The sequence below is a fragment of the Bos indicus x Bos taurus genome, chromosome 5 (assembly GCF_003369695.1).
Source record: "Bos indicus x Bos taurus breed Angus x Brahman F1 hybrid chromosome 5, Bos_hybrid_MaternalHap_v2.0, whole genome shotgun sequence".
Classification (NCBI taxonomy): Eukaryota; Metazoa; Chordata; class Mammalia; order Artiodactyla; family Bovidae; genus Bos; species Bos indicus x Bos taurus.
Genome location: NC_040080.1, coordinates 41,622,184 through 41,646,382, shown reverse-complemented (window position 1 = coordinate 41,646,382; position 24,199 = coordinate 41,622,184). Strand labels below are relative to the sequence as shown.

The 24,199-nt window shown below is 39.5% G+C and overlaps 1 protein-coding gene across 2 annotated transcripts in view; it reads left to right on the top strand.

Annotated features, from left to right (window-relative positions):
- The window catches only part of DENND5B (DENN domain containing 5B), a 220,971-nt gene that overhangs the window by 115,742 nt on the left and 81,030 nt on the right, over positions 1-24,199 (top strand). For both annotated transcript variants that reach the window (XM_027541658.1, XM_027541657.1), the window contains one exon: positions 22,343-22,530. In XM_027541658.1, the coding sequence (XP_027397459.1) occupies positions 22,343-22,530 (188 nt within the window). The remainder of the gene's footprint in view (positions 1-22,342; positions 22,531-24,199) is intronic.

Genomic DNA, 24,199 nt, shown 5'->3' with positions numbered 1-24,199 from the left:
GAGTTTAGTTGTTTTTTTTTTTTTTTTTTTTTTGTAACTTGATCTTTGATGCTGAGAAGAGTGAATCCTGAGATTGTAGAATTCTACATATATATATTTTTAAAGTGTCATACAAAAAAAACCTTATAATTTTCTAATCATTCACAGAAATCACTTTGTATTAGGAATTATAATTTAATTAGGTTAAAATGCCTTGTACATTTTGATTTTTCTCCCAACACTTAATCCTCTCAACAGTGAGTTATTACTGCCCATGCTTTTAATGGAGAAGGAAATGGCAATGCACTCCAGTACTATTGCTTGGAAAATCCCATGGACAGAGGAGCCTGGTAGGCTACAGTTTGTGGGGTTGCAAAGAGTCAGACATTACTGAGCAACTACACTTTCACACTTTCATGCTTTTAATGAAGGGGGAAATTAATGCTCAGGGAAGCTTGGTAACCTACCGAAGATCACATAGCTGTTGGGTAATGTGGTAGAGCTGAGAATGGGCTTGGATCTGTTTTTCTCCAGAATTCTTACCCACATGTTAGCTGTATTGGACACTGCACTTAACTTCTTCTTATCTAGCTCATTATTTATTTTTATTTTATTTTTTATTTTTTGGCCACACTGCCCAGCATATGGGACCTTAATTCCCTGATCAAGGATTGAACCCATGCCTCCTACAGTGGAAACTTGGGAGTCTTAACTACTGGACCGCCGGAGAAGTCCCTGTGTCTCAGTATTTATTTTTAAATTATAAACTCACCTCTGAGGGTCTTTTGTAAAGGTTCCATATTAAATAATTGTAGATTATCTGTGTAAATGCGGATTTTAACAGCAGGAGATCCCAGTTCGATTCATGGGTTGGGAAGATCCACTGAAGAAGGAACAGGCTACCCTCTCCAGTATTCTTGGGCTTCCCTGGTGGCTCAGCTGGTAAAGAATCCGCCTGCAATGTGGGAGACCTGGGTTTGATTGTTGGGTTGGGAAGATCCCCTGGATAAGGGAAAGGTTACCCACCCCAGTATTCTGGCCTGGAGAATTTTTTGGACTGTATAGTTCATGGGGTTGCAAAGAGTCTGACATGACTGAGCAACATTTACTTCACTTTACTTCACTTCTCCCATTAGAGAAAGAAAGGAATGAATTAAAAGTTGTTGGGTTGATCTGTACTCTGGTGCCATTTTTCATTTCTCCTGACTCTATTTAGGGTTTTTAATAATATCTGATCATTTCTTGTTCACTGATGTCATACAATTTTAAAACATTGCAAATGTTGAACAATTACTATGAAAACCCAAAGTGAATAAAAGTATAGATGGATTTCAGTGATGAAGATGTCTTTCTAGACTGATTTGAAATTCTTGTCCACAGCCCATATAAATCTATCCAGTCTTTTGTTTCAAGAGTGTGTAAATCAGTCACTTTGTAGTGGTAACTGGCTAGACATTTTAGCGGAGAAGAAATCCAAGAGGTAAAGACTCTTTTTTAGAACCCCGAATCAGAAAAGAGTACTTTTCTTTGAGGCCTAGAAATACTTGGAGCAAGACAGTGGGAAGATTGGAGTCTGATCATCTTTTCAAAGAAACAGTGGAAGAATAAAAAGAATTTAAACAGCAGGGTCTAACTTTTGATACCAGTAATTAAAGTCTCAGGACACTTTTGGACCTTGCTTACGTCCTTTGATTCTTCACAATGGAAATAAGCAGTTACTCACAGCCCACGCTGGGCTGGCTGCCTGTGAACCTTCACAGTGCTCCTCTCCCTCTCCTCCCTTTGCAAGCTGGGCATGAATTAACATTTTCAGAAAGTAGAAGCTGCTTGAAATTTTCTTGAAGAAGTTGGGAGCCTCCTAAACACAGGTTGCTAGTTAGGCTCAACTAAACTTTATAGCTTATTTATTATGGAGCTGATAAATCATAAAAGCAGATTTGATATTTTGATGGCAAAAAATGGATTCCCCTGACCAGTATCCAAAAGCATTAGAATTTTAACAGCTTAGGCCAATATCTTTATACTATTAGTTTTACCTTGTAGTAAATGAAAACTTAATATTAAGAAATTTTTCTTAATAAATTTTTATTACATATTCAAGAAACTTGGTCAGTTACATGACTAACAGATATCTCCTTCCAGTTTGTGTTCTTAATTTTCTTTTAGGGATCTTTTGATGAATTGATACTCTTAATTGAAATTAAAAGATGCTTACTCCTTGGATGGAGAAGGCAATGGCACCCTACTCCAGTACTCTTGCCTGGAAAATCCCATGGATGGAGGACCCTAGTAGGCTGCAGTCCATGGGGTCACTAAGAGTCGGACACGACTGAGTGATTTCACTTTCACTTTTCACTTTCCTGCATTGGAGAAGGAAATGGCAACCCACTCCAGTGTTCTTGCCTGGAGAATCCCAGGGACAGGGGAGCCTGGTGGGCTGCCGTCTATGAGGTCGCACAGAGTCGGACATGACTGAAGCAACTTAGCAGTAGCAGTACTCCTTAGAAGGAAATTTATGACCAACCTAGAAGGCAGTGGCACCCCACTCCAGTACTTTTGCCTGGAAAATCCCATGGATGGAAGAGCCTGGTAGGCTGCAGTCCATGAGGTCGCTAGAGTTGGACACGACTGAGCGACTTCACTTTCACTTTTCACTTTCACGCATTGGGGAAGGAAATGGCAACCCACTCCAGTGTTCTTGCCTGGAGAATCTCAGGGACAGGGAAGTCTGGTGGGCTGCCGTCTCTGTGGTCGCACAGAGTCGGACACGACTCAAATGACTAAGCAGTAGATAGCATATTGAAAAGCAGAGACATTACTTTGCCAACAAAGGTCCGTCTAGTCAAGGCTATGGTTTTTCCTGTGGTCATGTATGGATGTGAGAGTTGGACTGTGAAGAAAGCTGAGCGCTGAAGAATTGATGCTTTTGAACTGTGGTGTTGGAGAAGACGCTTGAGAGTCCCTTGGACTGCAAGGAGATCCAACCAGTCCATTCTGAAGGAGATCAGCCCTGGGATTTCTTTGGAAGGACTGATGCTAAAGCTGAAACTGCAGTACTTTGGCCACCTCATGCAAAGAGTTGACTCATTGGAAAAGACTCTGATGCTGGGAGGGGTTGGGGGCAGGAGGAGAAGGGGACGACAGAGGATGAGATGGCTGGATGGCATCACTGACTCGATGGACGTGAGTCTGAGTGAACTCCGGGAGTTGGTGATGGACAGGGAAGCCTGGCGTGCTGCGATTCATGGGGTTGCAAAGAGTCGGACATGACTGAGCGACTGATCTGATCTGATCTGATCTGATCTCTATTCTGAGTTCATAAAAATGGTCTACATTTTTTCCTAAATGTTTTAAAGTTACGTTTAGCATGTAAGACCTTAGTCTGTAAGAAATCAATTTTTGTTTATGTTGTGAGTAAGAAATCAAACTTAATATTTTAGAAATATCTGTAGCTAGTTATTTTATGCTAGTTATTAGATAAACCATTCTTCTTCACTCTGGTCTGCAGTGCCACCTCTGTCTTGTGTAAATTTCTGTATATGAAGTTCCTGTATGAATTTCTAGACAGTCAGTTTATTCTGCCAGTTTTTTGTTCCCTGTACTAAATTACAGTGTTGTAATTACTACAGCTTTACAGTAAGTCTCAGATTCTTGTAGGATAGTTCTCTTCACCACCTCTTTTTTACTGAAGTTTCATTGAATCTAGTTTTGAGACAATTAACATATTTAGAGTATTATCCTCCCTTTCATGAGAATGGTATGTCTCTCCATTTATAAGGGCTTTCTCTATTGTCTCTAGGTAAAGATTTATGACAACAAAGTAAATGATAAGGTACAAATAATGATGGTTTTATTTCTTAATTTTCTATCTTTGTCACCTTTTTTTCCTTGTCTTATAGTCCTAACTAGGCTTTTCAGTACTGTGCAGAATGGAATTGATAGTAGCAGGAATCCTGTCTTTTTCCTGATGTTATAAAGAATCCTTTTAATGCTTCACTCTTAACATTTGCTGTGGTGTTTCTGGTAAATATCTTGTACCAAATTAAAGACTTTTAATTTATCTCTAGCATGTTCAAAGTTTTTAAAAATCATGAATCCATGTTGTATATTATTGAGTATTCTTTCTGCATCAAGTAAGGTGATCTTGTTTTTCTCACTTTAATCATTTAGTAAGATGAAAAATGTACATTCCGCCCTTATATTCCTGAGACAAACCTGCCTTGGTCATGATTTTCACATATGGCTTGCTAATATTTTGATTAGAAGTTTTACATCTATGTATTTTATTGATTTGGCTTATTTTTATTTCTTGTACTGTCTTACCTGGTTTTTGGTATTAAGATTATTCTAGCTTCATAGAATGAGTTGAAAAATATTCCATTTTGCTCTGGAAGATAAAATGAAGAAGAATTCATTTAAGATTGTCATTGTTTGAACCATGACTATTTGAGGGAACCTGTCAGTCTGTTTGGTCTTGTTGGAAAGATGTTAAGTACCAGTGCAGTATCTTTAATGGTTTATTTAGGTTTTTCTATATCAGTAACCTCAGATATGCAGATGAAACCACCCTTATGGCAGAAAGCAAAGAACTAAAGAGCCTCTTGATGAAAGTGAAAGAAGAGAGTGAAAAAGCTGGCTTAAAACTCAACATTCAGAAAACTAAGATCATGGCATCTGGTCCCATCACTTCATGGCAAATAGATGGGGAAACAATGGAAACAGTGAGAGACTTTATCTTTTTGGGCTCCAAAATCACTGCAGATGGTGACTGCAGCCATGAAATTAAAAGACGCTTGCTCCTTGGAAGAAAAGCTATGACCAAGCTAGACAGCATATTAAAAAGCAGAGATGTTACTTTGCCAACAAAGGTCCATCTAGTCAAAGCTATGGTTTTTCCAGTAGTCATGTAGGATGTGAGAGTTGGACTATAAAGAAAGCTGAGTGCCGAAGAATTGATGCTTTTGAACTTTGGTGTTGGAGAAGACTCTTGAGAGTCCCTTGGACAGCCGGGAGAGCCAACCAGTCAATCCTAAAGGAAATCGGTATTTCCTTTGAATATTTAATTTGAATTCAGGGAATCAGTATTCCCTGACTATTCACTGGAAGGACTGATACTGAAGCTGAAACTCCAATACTTTGGCACCTGATGCAAAGAATTGACTCAGATGGTTGGATGGCATCACTGACTCAGTGGACATGAGTTTGAGTAAACTCCGGGAGTTGGTAATGGACAGGGAGGCCTGGCGTGCTGCAGAGGGCGCAAAGAGTTGGACACGACTGAGCAACTGAACTGAATTGAAGTGATTTCTCCTCTCCCATCTCCCTCCCACTCCTCTGTCATCATTATCATCATTATCATTGTCACTGTCATCAACTGGGGACAAAAGTCAAATATTTTTGTTATACCACAGACCATTCCCTGGTCTTTGACTGTGATCCCTTATAGCACAAGGATCCTAACAGTTAAGACAGTGTTGGCATATTACTGGTCCCATTGTTATTACTGCTTAGTTCAGTCTGTCATCCTGTTGTATGAAAATGTCTCCCAGGGCATTGCCCTGGGAAGCACAAAGGTATCTGTATAGTAGTTGAGTGTGATTACACACTTGCAAAGGCATATAAGTCAGCCCTTTATGCTTTTGTCTGTCTCACCCTTTTAGACAGTGCATGTTTCAACTGCCTGTTCTAATTCTCAATTAAGCCATTACTGTAGGGTGATAAACAGCATCATCGTATGTCCGTTTGATGTGGTATCTCTTTACCCACTGTTGGACACTGTGTGCAGTGAAGCATGTGTGTCCCATACTCTGAAAATGTGTAACTTGGCAGCCCACATTGGTAGAGTATCTTCTGTTCCACTCCTCTCCTAGTATTTTAAGCATTTGCATCTACTTCAGACCGCAAAGCCCAGTCTGAAGCATCTATTCCTGGTGGGACCCATTTACAGCCCTCCCACCAGGGCCGCTGGCATTAATCCAGTGTAATCTACTTGCTGGCTATGTGTAGCAGGGCCTTCCCCCCTGGAGAATCTTCCCACAGCCATCTGCAGCCTCTCTCTCTCTTGTTAGCAGACAAAATGGTTCTTGTTGGCAATTTGTGCCTCAGAGGTTATAAGAAGATTATGTATAGATTCAGCCCATCTGTGCATTGCTGAAGTCCTCTAGGTGGGCACTTCAAGGGAGTATACCAAAAGGTCCACTTGGGGGTCACAGTTACCTCCCAAACCTGAAAGCGGGTTCTTCTGATGAGCGTTAGCATGTCCTATTTAATGTGGTCCGTGGATTCCCAGAGGGATTTCCATATGGCTGCACCTTACACAGACATCCTTTTAGTAGTCCAGTTTTCCACTGTGCATGAGTCAGTAAAAACCTAAGCATATGTACTTTTGAGTTTCCCAGGTGGCTCAGCAGTAAAGAATCCGCCTGTAATGCAGGGGGCTCAGGAGCTGCAGGTTTTATCCTTGGGTCAGGAGATCCCCTGGAGGAGGGCATAGCAACCCACTCCAGTATTCTTGTCTGGAGAATCCATGGACAGAGAAGCCTGCCGGGCTATAGTCCATGGGGCCACAAAGAGTTGAACACAACTGAAGCGACTTAGCACATGCACACGCGTGGACTTTTACCATTGTTTAGTTCTTCCATCACTGCTAAGAAAACAGCATGCAAGTCAGTCCACTGAGCCCATTTGTATTTACTTGCTTCAATCAAAGTAATGGCCATTCACCTTGAATCTGTCACTCATAACCAAGAAGCTCTATGCTTGTCAGTTGAGAAGTATTTATGCTGTCCAAGTGACAATATAATCTGGTATCTCCTCACTCAGTTCCAGAGTCAGTTCTCTGGGAAAAAAAGCTCTTGGTTGTATCTCCTCCTTCTATTTTCCTCCTAACAAGATTCTATATAAACTCTTGTGTGCATTGTCTTCCTCATTAGAGTGCTTTTCTGATCACCCGAGACACCATGATTATATAGGGTTTCAGTATCATTTTGTCTTTCAGTTTATAGGGGCAATTTAGACTAATGTGCAGTAGCAGGCTAGTGATTGCCTCTCAAATGGAAGTTCTCCAGTCCAGAATCTCAGTTGTTTTTTGTCACGGGGAGTCAATCACAGGCTTTTGCCATAAGTGCCAGTCTGTGTTCTCTATAGAGCTGCTGTACAGAGCTTGTCTCCAGGCTCCAGCTTCTTGTCTGCAACACTGTATGGGCTCAGGCAGTCTTGTTCTCATTTAGTATGATGTCCAATTAATATTGCTTGGAGGGCAGTTGACATGCCATCTGTTTTATGTTGGGGGAAGCCATAGTATCTTTAGTATAGTGTCTATCTTTAGTATAGTATCTATAGATAGTATTTATCCCATTTAGACATAGTATCTATTCCTATAAACCACTGAAGTAAGCCTGTGGATGACTCTACACATGGGCTTCACCAGATGGTCCATACTGAAATCAGATTGATTATATTCTTTGCAGCCGAAGATGGAGATGCTCTACACAGTGAACAAAAACAAGCCCTGGAGCTGACTGTGGCTCAGATCACCAGCTCCTTAATTCAAACTTCAGGCTCAAATTGAAGAAAGTAGTGAAAACCACTAGGCCATTCAGTGAATGTGAAAGTGTTAGTTGTTCAGTCATGTCCAACTCTGTGTGACCTCATGGGCATAAGACACCATGGACTGTAGCCCGCCAGGCTCTCCTGTTCATGGGATTCTCCAGGCAAGAATACTGGAATGGGTTGCCATTCGCTTTTTCACTAGATCTTCCCGATCTGGGAATCAAACCCAGATCTGCTGCATTGCAGGCAGATTCTTTACCATCTGAGATAGCAGGGAAGCCCCCAAAACATATGGGATAAAAAAAAAAAAAAAAAAAAGAATACTGGAGTGGGTTGCCATTCCCTTCTCCAGGGGGTCTTCCCAACCCAGGGATCAAACCTGGATCTCCTGCATTGTAGGCAGATTCCACTGTCTGAGCCACCAGGAAAGCCTAGGCCATTCAGATATGACCTAAGTCAAATCCCTTATGATTATACAGTGGAGGTAATGAATAGATTCAAGGAATTAGACTTGGTAAACAGAGTGCCTGAAGAACTATGGACAGAGGTTCATAACATTGTGCAAGAGGTAGTGATCGAAACCATCCCCAAGAAAAAGAAATGCAAAAAGTCAAAGTGGTTGTTGAGGAGGTCTTACAAATAGCTGAGAAAAGAAGAGAAGCAGAAGGCAAATAGAAAGGGAAAGATATACCCAACTGAATGCAGAATTCCAGAGACTAGCAAAGAAAGATAAGAAAGGCTTCTTAAGTGAACAATGCAGAGAAATAAAGGAAAACAATACAATGGGGAAAAATAGAGATATTTTCAAGAAAATTAGAGATACCAAGGGAACATTTCATGGAAAGATGGACACAAAAAAAGGGTAGAAATGGCAAGGACCTAACAGAAGAAGAAGATGTTAAGAAGAGGTGGCACGTATACACAGAACTGTACAAAAAAGGTCTTAATGACCCAGATAACCATGATGGTGTGGTCACTCACATAGAGCCAGACATCCTGGAGTGTGAAGTCAGGTGGGCCTTAGAAAGTATCACTATGAACAAAGCTAGTAAAGGGGATGGAATTCCAGTTGAGCTATTTCAAATCCTAAAGGAGGATGCCTTTAAAGTGCTGCACTCAATATGCCAGCAAATTTAGAAAACTCAGCAGTGGCCACAGCACTGGAAAAGATCAGTTTTCATTCCAGTCCCAAAGAAAGGCAATGCCAAAGAATGTTCAGATTACTATACAGCTGCACTCATTTCATATACTGCCAAGATTATGCTCAAAATCCTTTAAGCTTGGCTTCAGCAGTCCATGAATGGAGAACTTCCAGATGTACAAGTTGGATTTAGAAAAGGCAGAGGAACCAGAGATCAAATTGCTGACAACTGCTGGATCATAGAAAAGGCAAGAGAATTCATGAAAAACATCTGCTTCATTGACTATGCTAAAGCCTTTCACTGTGTGGATCACAGCAAACTGTGGAAAATTCTTCAAGAGATGGAAATACCGTCTTACTGCCTCCTGAGAAATGTGTATGCAGATTAAGAAGCAGTAGGTAGAACCAGACATGGAACAACAGACTGGTTCAAAATTGGGAAAGGAGTACATCGAGGCTGTATATGGCCACCCTGCTTATTGCATTTCTACGCAGAGTACATCATGCGAAATTCTGGGCTGGATGACTCACAAGCTGGAATCAAGATTGATGGGAGAAATATCAACAACCTTAGATACACAGATGATACCACTCTAATGGCAGAAAGTGAAGAGGAACTAAAGAGCCTCTTGATGAAGGTGAAAAAGAGTGAAAAAGCTGGCTTCAAACTCAACATTCAAAAAGCAAAGATCATAGTATCCAGTCCCATCACTTTATGGCAAATAAGATGGATGAAAAGTGGAAACAAGGACAGACTTTATTTCCTTGGGCTCTAAAATCACTGTGGATGGTGACTGCAGCCATGAAATTCAAAGACTCTTGCTCCTTGAGAGAAAAGCTATGACCAACCTAGACAACATATAAAATGAAGAGACATCACTTTGCCGACAAAGGTCCATATAGTTTTTCCAGTAGTCATGTATAGATGTGAGAGTTGAACCATAAAGAAAGCTGAGTACAGAAGAATTGATGCTTTTAGATTCTGCTGCTGGAGAAGACTCTTGAGAGTCCCTTGGACTGCAAGCAGATCAAAGCAGTTAATCTTAAGGAAATCAACCCTGAAAATTCCTTGGAAGGACCAGTGCTAAAGCTGAAGCTCCAATACTTTGGCCACCTGATGTGAAGAGCTGACTCACTGGAAAAGGCCCTGATTCTGGAAAAGATTGAGGGCAAGCAGAGAAGAGGGCAACAGAGAATGAGATGGTTGAATGGCATCACTGACTCAATGGACATGAGTTTGAACTAACTCTGGGAGATAGTGAAGGACAGGGAAGCCTGGCGTGTTGCAGTCCATGGGGTGGCAGAGAGTTGGACACAGCTTAGAGACTGAACAACAACAACAAAGCCTGTTGAAAGATTCAGTTTTCACCCAGACTTTCACCTTAATCCAATCAACCTTAACTTTTTTCATATTCTCTCAATCAAATTGTAGCCTGTGTTAAGACTTCACCAGAAGATTTTGGTATCATAGTCCATGTGGTCCCATCTAAGTAAAGGAGTCCCAGAAACTTCTCTTCCCTGATCATTTTAGCCAGCAGGGGGTTTGAGCCAAGAGACTTCGGTCCTTCTTGTCAGTCTTCATCTCAAATAATCTGCCTGTTATCCTGTACAGTTTCTCATTATAATCATTGCTTTCCCTGTGTCTTAAATTTGTCCAAACTGGGGTAGATAGACTCAACTAGTTTAACGCCGTTTTATATAAGGGTACTATCAGGGTCCCCGGAGAAGGCAATGGCACCCCACTCCAGTACTCTTGCCTGGAAAATCCCGTGGACGGAGGAGCCTGGTGGGCTGCAGTCCATGAGGTTGCTAAGAGTCGGACACGACTGAGCAACTTCACTTTGACTTTTCACTTTCCTGCATTGGAGAAGGAAATGGCAACCCACTCCAGTGTTCTTGCCTGGAGAATCCCAGGGACGGGGGAGCCTGGTGGGCTGCCGTCTATGGGGTCGCACAGAGTCGGACATGACTGAAGCAACTTAGCAGCAGCAGCAGGATCCCTTTGATCCACCCAGTCTCTGGTCCAGTGGTTAGGGATCTACTTTGCAATGCAGGGGACATGATTTTGATCCCTGATGGAAGAGCTCAGATCCCACATGGGTTTAGTAAACCTGAGTGCTGCAACAAAGGCCCAAGGCAGCCAAGTAAATAAATAAAAATATATATTTTTAAAAAGACCTTTGTTTCAACCCCATCAATGCCCATTTTATTCATCCCATTTCTTAATAACCATCCACAGATTTCCATCCTTCCGGGATGAGTCCTGTGACGCCTTTCTTTCTTTTTCCTCTTTTTCCACTCCTCTTCTGCTGCCGCTAAGTCGCTTCAGTCAGGTCCGACTCTGCGACCCCATAGACAGCAGCCCACCAGGCTCCTCCACCCCTGGGATTCTCCAGGCAAGAACTGGAGTGGGTTGCCATTTCCTTCTTCCAATGCATGAAAGTGAAAAGTGAAAGCGAAGCCGCTTATGGGGTGAATTCATCTGGGGTGTTCTACTTCACATTTTTAGAGGGAGTCAGGCAGTCCCTGTTCTTTGTGTAAACATAGTAGCTTTTATCCAGTTCACTAGGCTGGCTGTTCTCTCAGGGATAACCCACTGTCGTGTTTGTGTCATGGATAGCCATCTGTGATTGTCCCATAGTTAGCTGTGGTCCTGCATCAACCCTTCCACTCTACAGCATTTAAAAATGAATATACTGCTCCTAAATTTCTTTCTTAGTCCTTTAGTAAAGCTTCTTCAGGAAGCTGGTGGTGCCAGTCTACAAAGGAAATGATAGTTCCTTCACAGTAAGCCCCTGTTCTCAGTAGTTTCTTGGTTTTGCCCTTCCCACCCCCAACAGTGAACCTTGGTGACGTTTGTCCCCAGATAATTATTCCCTTTGGGGGCAGCTTTGAAGCTAGATTGCCCAGCAACAAAATTTGACCTTGCAGTCTTTTTTAATTTTGTTTTAGCTGTTCTAGCTAAATCAATCAAGGAATTGCGTGTGTCACTTTTTTTCTTACTGGTTTCTTTATGCATCCATTGAAACAACTCCCCAGGAGTTAGATCCATCAGTAAATTCCATTGATAACTTTTACCTTCGTAATTTATCTCAGCACAGCTTTTGCTGTATACCGTGATTAACCATGAGGCCTCCCAGGGGTCAACAGTTCCTCATATCCTGCCCTGCTCCTCATCCTTTCTCTCCCCAGACCACATGTTTCTACAAACCTAAGTCATTCTATTAGTTCCCACATTTTCTGACACTGAATGAGAGTTTTTTTCCTTTCCTGACATCCATCAGACGTGATACTGGCAACTCAGTTCACTTCTGACACTAACCAGCTGGATTTAACATCAGGTTTAAAGTTTTGGTTCTGCAGAACTGCCCTCACTTCAGTCACCAGCCACAAATAGGGTGATCAGGTTACCCACATTTCTGTCCAGCCAACTGTGAATTCAGGATTTCCCATGACCCTTCTTTCAGGTTGCATAATTCACTAGAGCAGCTCATAGAACTCGGGGAAGCACTTTACTTACTGTCACCATTTATCACAAAGGCTACAACTCAGAAACAGCCAAATGGAGGAGATGTATAGGAGAACATATGTGAGGAGGAACGCATAGCTTCCGTGCCTGGAGGGTGGCCTCCTCCCCCACCTCAATGTGTTCGCCAACCTAGAAGCTCCCTCTATTCCTTCTTGAATCAATTTTTGTTTATTTCTGTTTTATCTAGGAAAAATTCTCTTACCTTTCAGTTTATTGACATAAAGTCTTAATTATATTTCCTTATCATCTTAATCTCTGCTATGTCTGTAGTTTTGTTCCCCTTTTCATCCCTAATGTTATTTATTTGTGCCTGCTCTCTTTTTTCTCTTGATTATTTTCTCATAAAGTATGTCAGTTTTACTACTCTTTATAAAGAACATTTACCTTTGTTTGTATTTTCTGTTGTATCTTTATTTTGTATTTTATTAATTTATGGATTTGTTTTTTATTTGCATTGGGCCCACCCCACCCCCAAATATTAGCATCTTAAGCGTTTGAGTGCTGTTTTAGTTGTACCCTACAAGTCTTCAATTCAGTTCAGTTCAGTCACTCAGTTGTGTCTGACTCCTTGCAACTCCATGGACTACAGCACGCCAGGCCTCCCTGTCCATCACGAACTCCCAAAGTTTACTCAAACTCATGTCCATTGAGTCGCTGATGCCATCCAACCATCTCATCCTCTGTCGTCCCCTTCTCCTCCCGCCTTCAATCTTTCCCAGCATCAGGGTCTTTTCAAATGAGTCAGTTCTTCGCATCAGGTGGTCAAAGTATTGGAGTTTCAGCTTCAGCATCAGTCCTTCCAGTGAATATTTAGGACTGATTTCCTTTAGAATGGACTGGTTGGATCTTCTCTGCAGTCCAAGGGACTCTCAAGAGTCTTCTCCAACACCACAGTTCAAAAGCATCAATTCTTCAGTGCTCAGCTTTCTTTATAGTCCAACTCTCACATCCATACATGACTACTGGAAAAACCATAACTTTGACTAGACAGACCTTTGTTGGCAAAGTAATGTCTGTGCTTTTTAATATGCTGTCTAGCTTGGTCATAGCTTTTCTTCCAAGGAGCAAGCGTCTTTTAATTTCATGGCTGCAGTCACTGTCTGCAGTGATTTTGAAGCCCCCAAAAATAAAGTCTCTCACTGTTGCCATGTTTCCCCATCTATTTGCCATGAAGTCTTAGTATCTGGTATTTTCATTATTTAAATTCTAATGATTTTAAAATTTTCACTTATTTTAACCATTTGCCTTTATCCTTTTTTCTTTTTTGCCTTCTTTTGAAATAATTGAAAGATTTTTCTCATTCATTTTTTAAATTTAATTATTGTAGATGTGATTTGCTTTGTTTCCCTTTATTAATGATAAGCTTTGAGATTTTAACGTGAATACTCAGTATTATGTTAATAAGAATCTTTAAAACACAGATACTCTAAAAATGCTTTGACTTCAGCCACCCCCATCATGGCTTACTTATTATAGTTGTTCAAAATTTTAATAATCCCTCAAGTTAGATATGGGAGAAGGCAATGGCACCCCAGTCCAGTACTCTTGCCTGGAAAATCCCATGGACGGAGGAGCCTGGTGCGCTGCAGTCCATGGGGTTGCTAGGAGTCGGACACGACTGAGCGACTTCACTTTCACTTTTCACTTTCCTGCATTGGAGAAGGAAATGGCAACCCACTCCAGTGTTCTTGCCTGGAGAATCCCAGGGATGGGGGAGCCTGGTGGGCTGCCGTTTATGGGGTTGCACAGAGTCGGACATGACTGACGCGACTTAGCAACAGCAGCAGCAAGTTAGATATATTTATTTGCTATACTTGATTTTGCTTAAACTTACTCATAATTGCTCTTTGTTGAAAATTCACATTCCATTTTGTATCTTAAATATTTCTTCTGGGATTAGTCTCCTTATTCCTAAAGTTTATCCTTACAAGTTCCTTAAGTGAGGTGACGTTCTCTATTAGATTTTGTTCATCTAACAGTGTTTTAAATTTGTCCTTGTTTTTGAAAGATGGTTTCATTAGATATTAAATTCTGTACTGAAAGGTTTGTTTTCCTCTCCCTCTTAGCACATTATATTCCAATATCTTCTTGAAACCATTCCATTCTCATTTGAATGAGAAGTCATTTATTACAGTCACTCTCATTGTCATTCCTTGGCCAGAAATCTTTTTTCATTCTGGCTGTATATATGATTTTCTGTTTGTCCTTGGTGTCCCATATTTGTACTGTGATTTATCTAGATGAGGGTTTCTTTATTTGTCCTGGTGTGATTCATTGTGTTTCCTGAAATCTAGGATTAATATTTCTCACCAGTTTTGGAAAATTCTCAGTTTTCTTTCTGAATTTTACTTCCATATGTCTTTTTTCTTTTTTTATCGTCTTGAAACTTTAATTAAATGTGTTACTCTGTCTTGCTTAGTCTTCCATATCTTTCGACCTCTTTTTCTGTCTGTCTCTTTGCTGTATTCTGGTTAATTTATCTCTCACCTTATTCTCCTTTTGCCCATGTTTAATCCATAGTTAACCCTTCCTTTGACATTTTAATTTCAGTGGTCCTATAAATAGTTTTACTCCTAATTTTTCCCTTAATTTCCTTAAATGCATTAAACATACACATCTTATATTCTTTTTCACATAAATTCAGTATCTCATGAGTTGAGGATTGAGGATTTATTCCTTCAGGGAGGGTTTAGTACCTGAATTCACTGGCAACACAGATTAGTTTACTTTAAGTTATAGTTTTCACTATGAGTCTTTCTTTGGGCCTTACAAATAGCATGAGAGCCCTAAACACCTTTGAAAACTAGACAGTAGATAGGAGTTTGCAGGAAGGCTTTTTTCTACCTTCCTCCCTGGGCCTGGGCCAGGGCCAGGTCCAGAGCAGACAACTTTCGTTGGCAATACAGACTTTGTTGTAATCATTTTTGTTTCAGTTTTTCCTTTCTTGGTCTCCTTTCCCTGAGTTTTTTGCCCTTTTTAGATCTGACTTTTTTGCAAGAGGATCTACCATTTTAATTCTAGCCCTTCTTGAACTTTATCCCTCAGCATGCACAAAAGTAATACTGACGCTCTAGGCCACCTTAGTTCAGTAAACACTCCAAAGACAGCCAGACATTTCAGCTTTACCACACTGATCTCTCGCTCCCATTTTGTTCCCGGCCTTCAGTGACTTCCTTTATATTTTTTTGCAAATTCATATGGTCATGTACTGGGTGTTTAATTGTTATTTCATTTACCATTTTATAGATTAGTTTTGGAGCCCTAGTCCATAACACTGTCATAAATAAAAATGTTTAAAACAGATCACTGAACTAAAAATGAACAGACTGTGACAGTTATTACAGAATATAACAAATGCTAGGTATAATATAACTGTTAGTAACATAAAAAGGGAAATAATGCAGATCTTTTTTCTCTTTTACCAGCAATTACCAATAACCTACATTAAATAATTTAAGTACACAGTATGCGTGTAACTATTTCATTTTTGTTTTAACCATTGTTGAAGCAATAAAAGATACTATTCACAGATCCTCATGAGTGTTAGAAAATTATATTTTTATGAATAAAGATATTTATACGAAGTACATTTAAAATTATGAATTAAACAAGACCTTTAATATAGGAAACAATTTCATTGAATATATATTTCATTACCTATTTTGCAAGCCTATTTGTCTTTGAAACCTATATATACTTTAAAAAGTGATCTCATATCAAATAAAAAATCATTTTCAAGTCAGATTCAAATTATTCTTATAGATGCATTTTGGGGGGGATTCCACTTCCCAGATTATTTCCATATAGATTAGATTCAGTAAGTTTTTAAAATTGTAGTAAGAAAAAAAAGATGTATGAATTTACCATCGTAACTACTGCTTAGTGAAAAATTCAGTATATTCACATTGCACTAAGTATATTTAGATTATTTTGCAACCAGTCTCCAGAGGTTTTTCATCTTGCAAAACTGAAGCTCTATACCCATTCAGCAGTAACTCCCCGTTTCCTAGTCCTCTTAGTCCCTTCCTGACAACCACCATTCTTCATTTGTTTCTATGAATTGACTACTTTAAGTACCTCATCTAAGTGGAATTATACAATATTTGTCTTTCTGTGACTCGCTTATTTCACTTAGCATAATGTCCTTAAGGTTCATCCACATTGTAGCATATGCCAGGATTTCCTTCCTTCTTAAGGCTGAATAACATTCCATTGTATAAATTTTTTTTAAAAAGAAAAGCAAAAAAGCATTCCATTATATGTATATACCACATTTTGTTTATCCATTCACCCATTTTGTTTCCACCTTGGCTACTGTGAATAATGGTACTATAAACATAGACATTTGACTATATCTTCAGCACTCTCCCTTCAGTTCTTTGGGTTCAGTTCAGTTCAGTCACTCAGTCGTGTCTGACTCCGACTCTTTGCATCCCCATGAATCACAGCACGCCAGGCCACCCTGTCCATCACCAACTCCCAGAGTTCACCCAGACTCATGTGCATTGAGTCGGTGATACCATCTAGCCATCTCATCCTCTGTCGTCCCCTTCTCCTCCTGCCCCCAATCCCTCCCAGCATCAGGGTCTTTTCCAGTGAGTCAGCTCTTTGCATGAGGTGGCCAAAGTATAAGAGTTCCAGCCTCAGTGCCAGTCCTTCCAATGAACACCAGGAATGATCTCCTTTAGGATGGACTGGTTGGATCTCCTTGCAGTCCAAGGGAGTCTCAAGAGTCTTCTCCAACACCACAGTTCAAAAGCATCAATTCTTCAGCGCTCAGCCTTCTTCACAGTCCAACTCTCACATCCATACATGACCACTGAAAAAACCATAGCGTTGACTAGACGGACCTTTGTTGGCAAAGTAATGTCTCTGCTTTTCAATATGCTATCTAGGTTGGTCATAACCTTCCTTCCAAGGAGTAAGCATCTTTTAATTTCATGGCTGCAGTCACCATCTGCAGTGATTTTGGAGCCCAGAAAAATAAAGTCTGCCACTGTTTCCACTGTTTCCCCATCTATTTCCCATGAAGTGATGGGACCAGATGCCATGATCTTAGTTTTCTGAATGTTGAGCTTTAAGCCAGCTTTTCACTCTCCTCTTTGACTTTCATCAGGAGGCTTTTTAGTTCCTTTCACTTTCTGCCATAAGGGTGGTGTCATCTGCATATCTGAGGTTATTGATATTTCTCCCGGCAATCTTGATTCCAGCTTATGTTTCTTCCAGCCCAGCGTTTCTCATGATGTACTCTGTATATAAGTTAAATAAGCAGGATGACAATACACAGCCTTGATGTACTCCTTTTCCTATTTGGAACCAGTCTGTTGTTCCATTTCCAGTTCTAACTGGTTCTCTGGGTATATGTACCCAAAGTACCCAAATTCCCTAAGGGGAATTTCAGCAAGTTTTTAGTACCTAGCTGCTTCCTACTGCTGTCAAACACATTTTGGTTTTCCATGGTAATAATATAGATATGCTCTTAATAGCTTTAGTATATTTCATTATATAAGTGGCCATAAATCTAACCCTTTTGTTAGTTACTTAGAATATTGTGAATAGTTTACTGTTACAAATAACACTTTATACACTTTAAGCATCCATGTACATATGTTTTTGTTTATTTATGTGATAAATTAACTAGATTTTCTGGGTCAGATGATCTGTTTATTTTTAAGCTTTTGAAAAATATTGCCGAGTACGGAGGTCTAGCAATTTATGCCGCCTTTATAAGACAATGTATGAGAATACTCTTTCCTCCACATTTTTGCTGTGCTTTTCTTTTTTAATCTTTGTCAATCTGATAAGCAAAATATAGCTCACTCTTCAGCCATCATTGAGGGTAATTTTTAAAATGCTCATTTGAATTTGTAATCTGCCTTTTGAGATATCTTTGTGAACTAGTCAGGTCCAAGGCCTCAAAGCCAGTCTGGCTCAGTCAGTAACTAGTCACTGCCCTGGGTTAGTACATGTGTAATCTTCCAGCTTTCATCAGGATGTTCACCAAAGGTATGCTGGACACCACCATCTTCACACCTCTATTGGCAGTGCTTCGTAATATGTAAACCCCAGTAAAAGCGGCCTTTCCATGGGCTGTTGCACCACCAGCCAGCACTGGACCTGACCTGTGTCACTCAGCCATCTCCTAAGGCTGTAGCCTGGGTCCTGTGCTCCCAATCTCAGTTCCAGCCTCAAGCTATTTGACTGTCCCCATAGGGCAGACCTTATTCTCCACAGTGATGCTGGCAGACAGTTGCCAAATCCCAGGGATGAGATAGCAGAGGCCAGGCCATCTCAGGGTCTGTGCCTTTGCCACTGGTAGGCAAGTTTTTGACTGTGTTTTATTGTAAAACATGGTCAAGCATAATGTCCGATAGTTTTATTTCATTTTACATGCCTTAGATGTTCACATAATAATTCCTCAGTGTACATTTGTTGACTATTCACAATGTAGTAGGCCAGGTTCCAAGTGCTGGAAACTCTGAGATTAAAAATATAGTTATTGGTGCTCTAGCAAATGATGGTTAGCAGGGAAGAGAGGAGAGACACACAAATAGATAATTATAATAGAATTTTGATAGTTTTATTGGTAGGAATAATTACTGTGATGAAAATAGAGGTGGGATACTGTGGAAGCATGTGGAAGGGACTGTAGTGCCAATAAAAAGTATTTAGGGAATGCTTTCCAAAGGAACCACTGCCTAAAGAAAAAGTGGAACTTAGCCAGGTGCTGCAAGGGAAAGAGACATCCTGGGCAGAGGGAAAGGATTACAGAGGCACAGGGACCTGTCATGTTCAGAACTGAATTGCTAGCATATGATTTGGCTACATATGTGGTGGTGAGAAATGAGGCAAGAAAGGACCAAATTATGAAGCTGAGATATATCTTAAATATGGAAACTTACTACACATTCATCATGTTGAGTATCAAAGAAAAAATAATTTTCCTAAGTTATTTAATTTTTAAAAAAAAATGTTTAGAGGAGAAAACTAACTTTTATTTCTTGATTCAGTTAAAAAATTGCCTTGTTTCTGCTAAGTAAGTGCATTATTAAAAAGCATGTGGCATTTATACTGTCCTTGAGAAAGCAGAACTAGAAAGAAGAATAGACATGGAACACACGTAACAAGTGGGTAGAATTGTGGCGAAGGAAAAATAAACTATGTATATCAGTCTTTCATGTCTGCTAGAAAGGTGGAAAACATATAATTTGTTTTCACTTCCCCATGTGAAAGTTTTCCATAATTAAAGCAAGAAAATAGCCTAAGATGGCTGGTTGCCATTCCTTAAAGAAGTTATTTTTCCTTTGAGATTAAACATTTTCCCATTAACAGTAAATAAAGTAGCCAAGCTGCTAGGGATTTGATTTGAGTGCTTAAAACCCTCTGCCTTTCAGCATTGGTCCAATCAGGAGACAGGTTAAACCACACAGTAACTTAAATAGAGGAATGTGATGTGAAGAATTATTAAGCTATAATAGGAAAGTAACTATAAAGACATGAAGAACACTCTAAAGGGTATCCTAGGAAGGACCAACTTGGAAGGAGGCCTACTTCCCAAGGCTAAGGTTCATACTTCATTGAGAAAGGTGTGGTTACAGCTCATTGGATGGTGGAGGCCAATGGGTTGCTTGGGCTGGAACTGATCCTCAGTCAGACAAGCAGAAAACAAACCTTCTAGGTCCAAGTGAGCAGTCGCTGTGAGATATGAGTATGCCCTATCCTTATTAGGAGGGCCTAGTCACTGAGACTGCCCACTCTAGGTGTGTGGCCAGGAAAGTGGACCATCAGACGTCCTTACAGATCCACACCACTGATCAGCCATGCAGTGGGAACAAAAGCACACAAAACACTGCACCTTATCCACTGTACTCCAAAACCATTAAGAGAAGCCCTTCCTCCTGCAGTGTCTCTCTAGTTATCTCTACTGGCAAAGCCTCACTGTGTGCTCACTGTAAAAGAGAACATGCTAACTGGCCAGTCCATTTTCATAGACCACCTGCAGAGTGAATTTGGAGCTCAGTAAATAGATCAGTAGATAACTGGCACACAATCTGACTGCTTAAAACCCTGAACATTTCACCTGTGTCTGGCATATAATTGAGAAAGAAATTTTAAAAACCCTGAAACCCAGGAACTGATGTAGCTCTCACAGCTCAGCCTTCCTGTCACCACAGACTGATGGGATGCTCACAGCTGAACCATGCTGTTCTGTTGAGTATAAGCAGCCCCACGGGACCATCCACTACAAGCAAGGTCACTGTGCAACCCACGAAATACGAAGCACCCTCTTTCTTCAAGCTGCCTGGTATATATTTTTTAGAAGTGCTCTGCTAAGCAGGTTTTCACCTAACACTTAATAATGAATCAGATGAGGGAATTTTTAAATACATGTAGGCTGTGGGTAGATGATAATTCATGACCAAAATCCTATTGTAGACTATTAAAAGTAGTCATTTACAGATTATAAAACAACACAAGAAAAATTTTAATGGAAAACATCTTGCTTGTGTGTTTTGGGTGTTCTTTGAGTTGATATGAACCAAGTAGCATCGGCTCATTTCCCTTAACTTTTTAAAAAAGTCTCCCCCAAAGCCTGCTCCCTCAGATTTTACTGTGTTTGTGCACAGTGAATTCTGTGAGAGAATTATTACAATTCTACAATATCCATTCTGAAGACCAAACATTTTTTGGTAACTCATTTATTAGTAAAATTAGATCTGAACCAGCGTGACCCTATTTAGATTCTTTGGGTATACTCGGACACTCATATAGTTTGCTGCAGAAACATTAACTGATTATAGGGTGCTGCCCTAGGTGGTTCACGTATGTGTTGTATGCACAATATTACCTTGTAAATTAAGTTATGACATGTGTGCCTCCAAAGGTTTAAATAGGGATTATAGACATATGTCTGTACCACTGGTGGCTCCTGCCAATTGCTGGAAATGCAGGTTCTATCTCTGGGTTATGAAGATCCCCTGGAGAAGGAAATGGCAACCCACTCCAGTATTCTTGCCTGGGAAATCCCATGGATAGATCAGCCTGATGGGCTACAGTCCATGGGGTCGGTCATAAAAGAATCCGACAAGACTTAGCAGCTAAACAACAAACAACAATAGACATATGTATGTATAGCATCCATGGCAGAGTGGTTTTAGAGGGTACTTCATTTGTAACTATGTGAGTTAGTGAATATTAGCTGAACTTATTGTGGTAATATATTTTCCTGTTTATGCATATATCAAATTATCATGTTATATACCTAACACTAATATAATATTATGTGTTATATTTCAGTAAAACTGTGAGGAGGAAAGAGGCATTTTAATATTGTGGACAGTTTTTAGTTTTGATAAATTAGCTCATGGTTTACATGAGCTAAAACAATAAGAAAAGCAACCTTTAATTTTCCAGTAACTTTCCATTTTGTCTCTGAATTTCAGTTGGAGGTTAACTTAGGAAGTGTAGACTGTGTGTATCCCCGAAATGAAGGCTAAAATAAATATAATCAGGACAACTATAGGCTATAGCCATGATCATTTATACAAGAAAAAAAGAGCCTCTTAATTGAGGATTGCTTAGATAATACGTGTATATAAAAAGGGATCAATAGCAGTATTCTTGGAGAAGGAAATGGCAACCCACTCCAGTGTTCTTGCCTGGAGAACCCCAGGGATGGGGGAGCCTGGTGGGCTGCCGTCTATGGGGTCGCACAGAGTCGGACACGACTGAAGCGACCTAGCAGCAGCAGCAGCAGCAGTATTCTTACACATTTTCAATGGAAGAAATGTCAAGAACAATTTTATTAGTTCTTGTTTGCTTTGCATTTTAAAGGAATGTCAGTTCACATACCAGTGTTTTCATAAACAAAAGTTTGATGATGTTTCCCACCTACTCATACACCCCTGAAAATCATTCAAGTGAAACCTTTCAGCTCTTTGATTATGGTGGGATAGAACTGACTTCTTTTCTGTGTGGTCATGAAGAAGCATTTTAGCTCAAGGATGTAGCACAAGAACGTTAGCACTTTAGGATTTTAGCGCAAGAATTTTTCTGGAAATTGATGTTTTTAAGCTGAATGCAGTGATCATGTTTTGACTTGGAATCTTGCCCTCCGTTTCTGTTCTTGTTGTTCTGTACAGATTATCAGCGCCTGATGACTGTGGCTGAAGGCATCACCACACTTCTGTTCCCATTTCAGTGGCAGCATGTTTATGTGCCCATCCTCCCTGCTTCTCTGCTACACTTTCTTGATGCTCCTGTCCCTTATCTGATGGGCCTTCAGTCAAAAGAAGGAACTGACCGTTCTAAGCTAGAACTTCCTCAAGAGGTAAAACTTTAAATGAATGATGCAGCATATGCTCTTTGTTAATTTAGGTCAGGGCCACTTTTGTTAGATAACATTGTCTTTGTCCAAACGGCGTCTCTGGCTATTCTGAATCTTCCAAGTAGGTCTAGGGCAGACATTTGGCCATAGAATTCAGATCCTGACTTCTAATGGCTATTATAAGACATAGTCAATAATGAAACATGGTTCAAAACAGAACAGTGGCAAATTTTCACAGCTGTAAATTTGTGAAGATGGAGTGATAGTAGTATTATCTAGTTGCTTTATTATTCTAATAATATTTTATTTCTTTATTCATGTTTTAAATTTTGTTTTTAAGTGGTACAGAGCAGTTTTAAAATCCTTCAAAAGTATTGTATTAATTGAAGTGAATTTGATTCTTGACCTCTGTCAAATGAAAAGTAACATCTTTCTGCAAACTAAGGGTCATGGAAATATTAAATATTTAGTCTTTGTTTTCAGACATAAGACCAGTTATCAACTTTTTCTGAATGTCAGCTTAGCTAGCTGGGTGAGATAAAAATTCTAACCCTTAGCTTTTAGGCCACCTTAAGATTACTTTCTGTGTGTTATATTTTCCAATGTTGTTTCAAAAGAAAATAAACAGGAATTTTTGAAAGCATTTTGAATCTAATTTTTAGCTGTTTTGATAGTACTCAGAATTGAAATGTAAAGCCTTTGAATTGAAATATTGATGAGAGAGCCATGGCCTATTAAAAAACATAAAATGGTTAATTACATTATATTATTAGCAATTTAATTAGCACCTTTCTCAGTAAAATTTTTTCATGCTGTGCTTCACTTTATTTGCTCTTATTTCCCATAGAGATTCTCATTTTAATAAGTGAATTTAAAATAACACATTAAGCCACAGCTGTTATACCCAGAAATGATTCCTGTAATCATCCATTGCTTGCTTTATTGTAATGAATGTTTTCTTACCAAAATGAACATTTTTGTTCAGGGGAAAGTAGCCGATTCAGGTTATATAGAATACACATGCAAACTGTCTTGCTCCTTTTGAGCTTGTGCATGCTTTCTGCTTCTTTCTCGGATACCTCTTTTTTCTTATAACTGAACTCTCATTTTCTCTTTTATTAAATTAATGTGTTTTGTTGGTTCAAAGACGTTAGCCTTTTAAATTTTCAAGGAAAAAGAAATAGACTAGCCAAATACAGTTTGGTTTAAATATTTAAACTGTGATATGTTTTAGTTTCTTGTTGAGTATCTGGTCTATTTGTATGTTAATTAAATTATATTTGTTTAGACACAGATATTACATTTCCATTTTTGCATGAGTAATAATTGTTGAGAAGTTTTTATTTATTTATTTACTTTTATAGAATTTTAAATGCCAGCTTGATGTGTTATTAGGAAATCTTTCTGTTTCTCTGTGTCTATGTGTATCCTCTGTGTGTATGTGTCTATGTGTATCTTCTGACTCTAAAAATGAACATACTTAAATACTCTGAAAGTTGTTATAGTAATATCTGTGATTTTCTGATTTTTCATTTACTAAATCAGTACTTTAATAAGTATACATACTTATCTATTCATAGAGTAGAATAATATGAAATAACCTGAATCAGCTGTGAAAATAGTAGTGCTTCTGTATAGAAAGTATACATGTGTGCATTACTGACTTAGAAGA